Raw genomic sequence first — 10,918 nt, forward strand, 5'->3', positions numbered from 1 at the left:
CAGTTTTCTGAGTGGTTTATTGGAGAAAGAGTCTCATGGACTTTCCTGCCCAGGCTGGCTTTGAACTGCGATCCTCAGATCTCAGCCTCCTGAGTAGCTAGGATGACAGGTGTGAGCCACCGGCAACAGCAAGAGAGATGTATCTTTGAAAACTTTTTTCTAGTGATCTTCCTTGCCTCAGTTATCCTATCCTGTTCCAAGTCTCAATATCATTCACTGCCATGGCTTTACATACTATCAATTTGCAAATGATGCCTGGATATATACCTCAGTGCTGACTTCCCACAACTGCAGTTCCCGCTGGGTTGGCTCCTATTTCACCACTGACATCTAACTACCAAGGTAATCCTCCTGTAATATAAGGCATCAGGGCAGTTTATAAGAGTATCACTGGTCATTTGTCAGAATTAAATTCCCCATGGCTGGGCTGGGAAGGTGGCTCAGTGGTAGAGCGCTTGCCTTGCATGCATGAGGCCCTGGGTTTGATTCCTCAGCACCACATAAGCAAAAAGAAAAAAAGCCGGAAGTGGTGCTGTGGCTCAAGTGGTAGAGCGCTAGCCTTGAGCTGAAGAGCTGAGGGACAGCGCCCAGGCCTAGAGTTCAGGCCCCACAACCGGACCCCCCTCCACCAAAAAAAGAATTATTAAATTCCCCACAGCTTCTCTTACCCTTAGAATGAAATCCTGCTCCTTGCATCATGGAGAGGACACAAGAAACTTGAATAGCCCATCTTGTTAACTCTTCCCATCACTCAACCCTGCTCCATTTATCTATGTTTTTTTAAATGGGATGTTGGGGTTTGAATCCAAGGTTTCATGCATGCTAAGCATGTGCTCTATTACAAAGCTTCTAGCTTTCTCCTTTTCCTTAACATGTTTCACAGACATTCCTGAGGATGGAATATCTACCTCAAGTTTCCTTATCTATATAGAAAAGGAACTCAGGACCCTAATGCTTCTACTGCACCTACCAGTGGTGCTGCATGGCATCCCAAGGACCTGGTTTGGACAGAGAGGGTGACCTGGATTTGTGGAAGAATGGAAAAGAATCTGAGTGTTCGTTTATTTCACTATGCAAAAAAGGCCATATATAGATATAGCACATAAATGTTCAATATAAACAGTTTGATTGCACAGTGGCACAAAGTTCAGACTGTACAGTTGAAAGCAAGCCAGGTTTTATCTGGGTAAGCTTTATCTTGAAACACGAGTTAGAAATGAAAACTGAAAAATGTTACCATTAAAATTAAGACCATACCCTTTTTCTCATCGGCTGAACAGGATTTCCCCAAAGCTTTCTAGAAAGCTATTTCAAGTGGTAGAAATTTTAGATTATTTCAAATTAGATTGTACAGAGATTTCCTGAAACTCTAAAATTTGTTTTCATTCATTCATTTTGACACTTCAGGAGGGGGTTGCTTATAAGTAATTCTATTTCTAGATCAGAGGTCAGATCTCAATAAATCTGGGCTCTGATTACTTGGCAGCTAGATGGCCTGTCTAAGCTTGTTTCCCCGTCTCAAAAATGAGGAAACCAGTGAATGCATCTCAGTGTTTCATATAGTCAATTTGCAACAGATGGACCACAGAAATAAGCTGTTCACTATTCTTTTTGGATGGGTTGATTCTTGGTTCACAGACACAAGACAAAGTGAATTTTCTCTAAACGCGTGTCAAGCTCTCTCCCTTTTCACTACCACTGCGCCACAGTATTCAGACCACAGGAGAGTTAGGTGGGTAAAAATGTCCCCACAGTTTGAACTAGGGTGTGTGCTTCCCAGTCCTTTCACAATGCTTCATACAAAATACCACACTGATTGATGTGTCATTCAAAAGTACCCAAGGAGCCAGGCGCCAGTGGCTAACGCCTATAATCCTAGCTACTCAAGAGGCTGAGATCTGATGATCTCTGTTCAAAGCCAGCCGGGCAGGAAAGTCTGAGACACTCTTATCTCCACTAAACCACCAGAAAAATGGGAGTGGCGCTGTGGCTCAAGTGGTAGAGTGCTTGCCTTGAGCTGAAGAGCTGCGGGATAGTGCATAAGCCCAGAGTTCAAGCCCCATGACCAACAAAATAAATAAATAAAAGTACCCAAGGAATAAATGTTCAAGGCCAAAGTAACTTTATTCTAAATAAAGACAATTTCTATTTCACAAATACAGCCAGAAATCCACTATTAGAGGCAAACAAATAATTCTGAAGCTACTATAGGCATTTCAAATGACTGGTTCTTATAAATTCAATTGCTTCTCTTTGTCAGTCTCACTTTGATAGACACACAGTGTGTTACATTTACTCTTCAACATTTAATGGTGCCACAGGGTTAAAAATTGGCCTTCTGTTTTTGGCTTGAATTTTGCCAAAATTAGCTTCAAACTCCTTTTTTGTTCCATTTAGATTTGTCAGATGTCCATCTTTTATTCTATAGCCCAAAGAATTCAGCTTCCTTATTCTGTACTGAACTATCTGTGGTGTTAATTCAAGAACCATCGGTGTCTCTCTTATCTGAGTTATGGAAATTCCTTCTTTCAATAGTCCCTGAAGTCTCTCTTCTAAAACTGGAACAGGGTAATATAAAAGAGCAGGACATTTCACAACTAACTGCCTCAGGTCATGATCTGTGCATCCAAAAGCATTTTTAGCAAAGGAAATACTATTCTCTACACTTTTTGGGCAGAGTTGAAAAAGAAATCCTTTGAGTTTGGACAGAAGTTGAAGGATTTCAAGTTCTGTGAAATCTTGCTCCTGGAGAAATCGCAGTGTTTCCTTTATAACTTCAGGAGAGTTTAACAAAATGAATGGATTCTGGCTTAATAATTTTAGTAGCCAAACTTTCATGTTGGCCTCAGAGCCACCCAGACTTAGATAGCTCTCTTGAAGAGTCATTATCATTTGCTTATTTTTCTCAACAGGATGATGAAAAATATTAGATGCAGTTGTCAAAAATCTGCTAATGACCACATTCTTGAGTCCCAGCTCTTGAAAGAACTGAACATTCAGTTTCCGGTTCTCTTGGTCCTTAACAGCAAAGAATGATTCTGGAAACTGCTCTATTAACTTGATTAACTCTTCCTCACTTCTGCACACCAACTGCCAGAGTTTTCTTTCAGTGTCAACAGCAGCTGGACTACAGACAATCGCTTCAGGACAGCGTTCCAAAATACTGGCTATTGAGGTCTCCTTGGCACCTAGTTGTTGTAAAAGATTTGCAATTTCTTCAACGTAAGTTTTATCCTCCAAAAGTACCCATCCTTTTAATCTACGAATTTTCCTGACGTCGACTGAGAGTTTAAAGAGCTTTTCCACTGTTCTTTTGTTTTCTCTGTTGGACTGTGTATCAGTGGTATAGGTGAAACAAGAATAACAAGGCTTGTATTTTGGAGTTGGTTGTAGCTTTCTGAAAGAACACAGCCTGCAAGGCTGGGATCTCATCAGCAACTTCCATAACATGCCTGCAGTTTCCTGGATAAGGATGTACTCATCACCCCTGTCAGAAAGAAGATATAAGAGCACTGACTTTCAGAGAACAGTTCCTTACCAGTCTGAGTCAGTAGTAAGAATGGAAAGGGATTCGAAAGGAAAGCTTATTTGACGGGGATGTGGCTCAGTGGTAGAGTACCTGCCTAGCATACTCAAGGCCATGGGTTCAATCCCTAGTACAGCCCCTAGGTTCAGCAAGCATAAAAGAAAAACATATTCATGTGGAATATTTGACATACTCTGTTAAATAACTTTTATATTAACCTATTATAATACACTTGCTCATGACATAGATATCTCATACTAGAAATGTAAGACTAAGCTTATAGTACTTCCTATTGGCCTATTCCAGCAGTTTCTGCAGCCACAGAGTAACTGTGGTGATTTCATTTTGTTGTAGAAGAATCTGACTCCTCCGTCTTACTTACATTACTTATAAATAGGACAAAATACTTTTGTCAGTTATGGGGCTGGAATTTGGGGCCTGGGTGCTGTCCCTGAGCTTTTTTGCCCAAGGCCAGTGTTCTACCACTTTAAGCCACAGCACCACTTCCAGTTTTCTGGTGGTTGATTGGAGATAAGACTTTCATGGACTTTCATTCCCCAGGCTGGCTTTGAACTGCAATCTCAGATCTCAGCCTCCTGAGAAGCCAGAATTACAGGTGTGAGCCACCAGTGCCCAGCTAAACTATTTCTTAATATTATGTTTATGGTACAAACAAGACTTGTAACTTTAAAAGAACCATTCTGTTCTTAAGGATTTCCCTCCATGAAGGAATGTACGTACCACTCTTAACTTCTTCAGCCACTCTGTGGTGGCAACCACAAGTATTGCCTTCCGGTAGCCATCAATGACCTCTAGGCTCAGGACACTTGACAATGCCTTTTCTGGTGGTTAACTGGAGACGAAGCGTCTCAAGGACTTTCCTGCTGGGGCTGGCTTTGAACCATGATCCTCAAATCTCAGCCTACTGAGTGGCTAGTATTATAGGTATGAGCCACCAGTGTCCAATTTGACAATGCCTTTTTAAAAATTCATTCTTCTATACTCTATATAAAGCTGCTACTCTAAAAGAATCTGGCTAAGAGATCAAGTAAAATAGTATTTCTCAAAAATACGAGCCTCTGGGGCTAAGGATATGGCTCAAGAAGTAGAGCATGTACCTAGTGAGCACAGGACCCTGAGTTCAAACCCCAAGTAACCTAAAAGCCTGAGCCTCCATTTTCCAGCCAAGTGAACAACACTGACTCAGCATGGCCTCTCACCTGTCTCTCCCATCTCCTTTCCAATCAATAGCTCAAAGAAAGAAAGAGATCGCCGAGTTTTATAATCCTTCCAATACTTTACAGAAACTATTATAGATGAATGAAGTAAGCTACTGCTTAAGTACTCTAATTATGGAAAATGCTAATAAATGAACAAGGCACTGTTAAATGGTCCTTTTATTTGGGGGTGGGGGTGGGTCCGGTCGTGGGGCCTGAACTCTGGGCCTGGGAGCTGTCCCTCAGCTCTTCAGCTCAAGGCTAGCGCTCTACCACTTGAGCCACAGCACCACTTCCAGCTTTTTTCTTTTTTTTTTGCTTATGTGGTGCTGAGGAATCGAACCCAGGGCCTCATGCATGCAAGGCAAGCGCTCTACCACTGAGCCACCTTCCCAGCCCCTAAATGGTCCTTTATGAATCCTACTTCCTTTAAAAGTTAGCCTCTTAGATTCATTTAACATTTCCTGGTGTTAGCTAAGAACTGGAATCAATTCTATCCATAGTTGAGTTACCTCCTTCCACCATTTCTGCACACCCTTTCCTCACTCCATGATTTCTGATGCCTCCTTTATTTCATACCCTTTGTCCTCAGGAAGTATCTCATCCCTACCCTCCTACTTTTCAGTTTCCTGAATGGGTCAGGAGGTTCTGAGTTCCAGCCTCCACTGCATACTTGGCTCTCTCTGCCAGAGTATGGTAAAACCATGTCTGGTCGATTCTACATCTACCCTGGACAATTACCTCATCACACCTGTAGCCTCCTCCACTGCCCCATTCTCTCCTTCATGTTCAAGCTTGCCTCTTATCTGAACAAAGAGGAATTGATCTCATCAAGCATAAGCCTACCATTCTTTCCCCTTCCCTTCTGTTCTACCTATTATTTGTAGGCCCATCCATGCTCCTGTGCTGATGTCTGCCCTTTCTGGTCTGAAAACTTAGAGCCTTTCTTTCTCAAAGATACTGCAGCTTTGGTTGTAGGCCACTTACCATGAAGCAAGCACCCCAATAAAGTGAATTACATGGACTTTTTGGTGAGCCAGTACAGATAAAAGTGTGTGCTTTCACTATACTATTGCACATTAACTGTGCACCATTATACCTAAAAATGGATATACCTTAACTTAAAAAAAATACTTCATTGAGCCAGGTGCTGGTGGCTCAGGCCTGTAATCCTAGCTAGTCTGAGGATCACAGTTTGAAGCCAGCCTGGGCCGAAAAGTCCCAGTGAGACTCTTATCTCCAATTAACCACTCAAAAATTGGAAAAGTGATGCTGTGGCTCAAGTAGTAGAGTGCTAGCCCTGAGCACAAAGAGGCTCAGAAAGTACTCAGGCCCTGGGTTCAAGCCCCACAACCAACAAAAAGAAGAAGATACTTCATTGCAGTTAAGTGTTTGTGGCTCACACCTGTAATCCTAGCTACTCAGGAAGCTGAGATCTAAGGATTATGGTTTGAAGATAGCCTGGGCAGAAAAGTCTCTAAGATTCTTCAACAAACTACTCAGAAAAAGCTGGAAGTGGAGCTGTGGCTCTAGCCCCACAATAACCTGCACAAAAACAAAACAACCCTCTTGGTGGGGAGGGAATTGCTAATCATCATCTGCACCTGCTACAAGGTGTAATCTCTCTGCTGGTGGCTGGTTTTGCCTGGGGCGATGTGGCCATTGGAGCTCCTGTGTGAGCACATGCACTGGAAATGAGCACTAAGATCTTTATTTCTGAACAGAAGGTTTGAAGAATAAGCTCAAACTATTCAGTAAATGATGTTGCAAACAGGTGTGCTGCACCTAGGTTTTCCCGTGCCATTTCTAGAGCAAAGGCAGAGTAGATTCAGTTTTAATTCCTAAGGGCCCTTGGATTTTCAAAATGTTAATGAGCTCTGGCTTCTTTTGAGTTACCAGGTCCATTCGGTAGCCTGTACTTAGATGCTTTGAAGCTAGACAAAGACTTCTCTCACTATGCAAGTGCTAAATGCTGACTTCTTTCACTATAAGGCTATTTCATCTCACTGAAAACCTGACATTGAAGTATGGAAGATAACCATCAATTGTCTTCCCTAGACCTTCTAGATACCTTGCTACAGTTCTACAGCTGTGCATGTGGCTTCTTGTACTCTTATTTATAAAGATGGCTTTCCTTTAAGCTCACAAATCACACTTCCACAGCTTTCTCACTTCTCTTGGCCATTACAGAAGTTAAGAGTCTGTTCTGGATTAGGCTGTGGCTAGTTGGATCTGTGCAGATCACTCAGACTTTCTCCAGGCTATCTCACTTGCTTACTCGTGTGCTTTCTGTAGAGTCCCAGTTTATATTTCCTCCAATAATTGATCCATTCACAACTCGGCTATTTGGAGTAAGAGGTCTGGCAGTATACCTCCCAGCTCTTGAGATGCCTTCTTCACAAAGCTTGGTCATTTCTTTAAATCACTTGATTTAAAGTGAGAGGGTGGAACTCTTAAGAAGCTATTATAAAGTGAAATTTCCTGTTTTGTTTGTTTGTTTTTGTATAAGACTGGGACTTAAACTCAGTACCTGACACTTTTGCTCTTTGGCTAGCACTCCACCAATGGAGCCAAACTCTCAACGCCTATTGTAAGATTTTTAATTTGCATATTCAATATTGTGTCTCAGAGAATAAGGAGGTTTAAGGAGAGAAAGAAAAAAGGAATGGAGAGAGGAGAAAAGAGGGAGAGAACACATTCAGCACTTAATGACTTCGCTCACCACTTTACATGGGGCGTAGCTTACAGCATCTACGCTCACAATGTCACGATCACTGACCACAAAACAGGCAGAATGAAAAAGCTTCAAAGTGAGAATTTCTAAAATGTAACAGAGATGGAGTGGATACACAGGCTCTGCAAAAATGGCACTAACAGACTTGCTTCAAACAAGCTAGCACAAATCTCAACAACAACAACAATCCACAGCACTAGCAGGAAAGCAAAACAGTAAAATGAAGTATGCTTGCATTTGATCCTCCATTTTCCCACCTTTCTTCTCCCACACCTCCCTCTCACTACTCCAGCTACAACCATCTGTAGCCTTTGCCTTCAGCTATTTCCTTTCCCCTACTTCAGCTATTTCTTGCAGATCCTCTTTCTATTTCCTGTCTTCCTACTTATTTAGCTATCAATAAAGACAATGTCCAGGCATTTAAAACCAATGCGTAGTTTCAGTTCCTCTTTGACCTCTACAACTTTTGGGTTAAATGGCCACTTTTCTCAAAGTATTCTTTCATTTGACTTGGTCCATGATACATCTCTCCTGCTTCTCTTTCCTATGCCTCTGGCCACCCTTTCTCTTCTCACCTCTTCTGGTTAGGTTCTGGTTACCTGTATTACAGTTGCTGAAGAGATCTTGTTCTTGTCCAGGGCTTCCGTTAGTCCATATGGGATTCTTCCAGCTTCTCAAGATAGGATCGTGTAACCTCTCTGCAAAGGATTTTACCTATACTTCAGATAAACATAAAAATAATTCATAGGAATGCTTTACCATGACCTACACAGCTTCTTGGGCTCTGCCACTACTTTAATCCCCACTTCCTCTTCTATACCAACTGTACCCCCTTCCTTCTCAGTCCCCAGTGCTCTACCTATGTTGCCTTTGAAGTCTGTGAGCTCTCTGTGTTCAAGATGCCTAATAACCATTAGGTATAACTGTCACTATTTTTTTTCCAGTCCTGGGGCTTGAACTCAGGGCCTGGGAACTGTCCTGAGCTTCTTTTTGCTCAAGCCTAGCACTCTACTACTTGAGCCACAGCACCACTTACAGCTTTTCCTGAGTAATGTATTATTTCATGGCTTTTCCTGCCCCAGCTGGCTTCAGATCCTCAGATCTCAATCTCCCGAGTAGCTAGGATTACAGGCATCAGCCCCTGGCATCCAGCTTTGTAATTATTTTTATGTATTTTATTTTTTGTTAGTCATAGGGCTTGAACTCTGGGCCTGGGCGCTGTCCCTCAGCTCTTCAGCTCAAGGTGAGCACTCTACCACTTGAACCACAGCACCACTTCTGGCTTTCTGGTGGTTATTTGGAACTGAGTCTCATGACCTTTCCTTGCCTGAGCTGGCTTCGAACCACGATTCTCAGATCTCTGCCTCCTGAGGAGCTAGGATTACAGGCTTGAGCCACCCCCACCTGACCGGCTTTGTAATTCTTAAGGAAGGTTCTCAGCTTTCCTGAAAAGGTGAAGCTCCTGTCTCCTTCATGCACTTTCATGGCCATGGATTACAACTGCATGGTTTATCATAGTTGCAGCTGTGTTCCTGCCCTCTCAGCAGTCCAGGGGCAGAGAACGTTCACCACGATGCTCCAATGAATTGTTCTGCTACCCTTCTTTCATCCACCAGCATGGGACTCTAGGAGGCATTCCCAGCAGGCTGATCACCCCCCATAGACCCTCCCACAACACCCTGCTCTTCTTCTCTGACACTGAGACGGGAACTAGGTATCTGATACTTTCACTCATTTGATAATGCTTCCAACTCCAACACCCTGCTCTTGACTCTGCTGTGGCATTTGGCATACTCTTGTAAGCTGTTTTTTCATTTGACCAGTAGGATTTGGTTTGTTTTTAAACTCAACCTGTTCCTGGGTTATTATGATAGGTACTATCTCATCTGCTAAAATGGCCCAGCCCAAATGAGAACTTGACAGCCACAGATTCCATAACAAAGGACTTAGACCTACAATATTTGCAAATGATCTTAGCAGGATTCACCACCACCACCATGAAGCATCTGTATTGGATTTAAAAACACTGGGAGGGCAGGGACTGGGTGCCGTTCTGCTTTATCGCTTTAACAAATAAGGACCCTGGTTCATTGAAGTGCAAAAATCAGTGTTTGACAAGTGAAACTGGATGAACAAATCAAGTTCAAGAAGCAATTTAGAAGCTTGGCCCAAGTGGCCAGCTACTCAGGAGGCTAAGGTTTGGCTATGATGGTTCAAAACCAACCGAAGATACTCTTACCCTCAATCACCAAAAAGCAAGAAGTGGAGCTGTGGCTCGAGTGCTACAGTGTTCACTTTGAGAGAAAATGCTGAGGGACAGCACCCAGGCCTTGAGTTAAGTCCTGGTCCCAGCGCGTGCACACACACACACACACACACACACACACCCCAAAGCAACTTCCTGTAGAGTGTAAAACGAGTTACTGGAACCACACTCCTTGAATTAAGGCAAATGAATAGCTGAGGAAGTCACTTTACTTATCCCTGCCTCAGTTTGGCCAACAGGAACAAGGTAATATTACTTCTGGCAACAGTGCAGACTAAACGGGGTAATGCCATAAGTTGTTTATAATAATAATCTTTCCCATATACAAACTGGTTAGTACCATATAGTCCGTTTTAAGATGAGGAAACATATCCAGGCAAATAGCTTATCCAGGGTTGCAACAAATGACAGAGCCTGGATTTGACGCCCCCGCCCCCCCCCCAACCTCCACTCCCTCCCCGCCCCCCTTTTCTGGAGTCCTGGTCAGTCCCGCGTCCTCCATGCTGTAATCAGTAATGCTCCTGGTCAGCGTGAAATCACGAGGTTTCATGTTTCGTAAGAGTTTCTGGAGAGTGGATTCCACTTGTATAATACACATCACTTTTGTAGCCAAGACAGTCCCCTCTGTAACTCTGCTCACAGTTTAAAACAATCCCAAGGTTTTACCAGCAAAGGAAAAATGAAAGCCACAAAACTTTGCACCTGTGGTGCTTCGGGTTGGCCCAGGCCAGGGCTTCTGGCCCGCATGCGGTCCGCAAGCGAGCGGCCACCGAGCAGACCGCACAGGGGGTCAGCTTACCCGGGGAGGGACGCCCTCTCTTAGCCAGGTGCCCGAATCCCAGCTCCGTCCTCCTCCACCGGTCCTCCCTCTGCAGCCCCGCAGCCCGTCTCCTCCGAGGGAGGTAGGACAAGGACCAGGGTGGGAGCCATTCGCCCGCAGCCAATCAGAGCTCGGGAAACTGGAGTTCCCAAAGCCACGCCCCATAACCGCCCCAAGTAGCCAATCAGACCTCGGCACACAAGCTACGTAACCCTTACGCACGCGGGGGCGGAACTGAAACGCGGAGGCTGGCGGGCGTGGGAATCTGTTTTCAGCAGACCTGGCGCCGGCAGTGCCCGCGCCGGACGTCTTCCACCCTCCCTTCCCGGCAGTTTAAATTCCAGGCGCTTTGCCC

The 10,918-nt window shown here is 43.9% G+C and overlaps 1 protein-coding gene across 4 annotated transcripts; it reads right to left on the minus strand.

The window, feature by feature from the left end:
• Positions 1–2,105: 2,105 nt before the first annotated feature.
• Mterf2 (mitochondrial transcription termination factor 2) lies at positions 2,106–10,668 on the minus strand. 4 transcript variants are annotated; one of them, XM_070014385.1, is made up of 3 exons: positions 10,543–10,668; positions 8,077–8,175; positions 2,106–3,487 (listed from the first exon to the last, which is right to left on the minus strand). In XM_070014385.1, the coding sequence occupies exon 3, from the start codon at positions 3,448–3,450 to the stop codon at positions 2,293–2,295; it is 1,158 nt and encodes a 385-aa protein (XP_069870486.1). In that variant the 5' UTR covers positions 3,451–3,487; positions 8,077–8,175; positions 10,543–10,668; the 3' UTR covers positions 2,106–2,292. The 4 variants fall into 4 exon arrangements, with proteins under 4 accessions (XP_069870486.1, XP_069870484.1, XP_069870483.1 ...); XM_070014383.1 differs by having other exon boundaries at positions 8,077–8,191; XM_070014382.1 differs by having other exon boundaries at positions 8,077–8,196.
• Between the last annotated feature and the right edge of the window lie 250 nt (positions 10,669–10,918).

Source organism: Dipodomys merriami, unplaced genomic scaffold, assembly GCF_024711535.1.
Source record: "Dipodomys merriami isolate MVZ:Mamm:240054 unplaced genomic scaffold, mDipMer1.0.p SCAF_97, whole genome shotgun sequence".
NCBI classification, from domain to species: Eukaryota; Metazoa; Chordata; class Mammalia; order Rodentia; family Heteromyidae; genus Dipodomys; species Dipodomys merriami.

Excerpts from the sequence above, each read along its gene's own strand:
- Mterf2 (XM_070014385.1), bottom strand. The coding sequence starts at position 3,450 with ATGTTATGGAAGTTGCTGATGAGATCCCAGCCTTGCAGGCTGTGTTCT.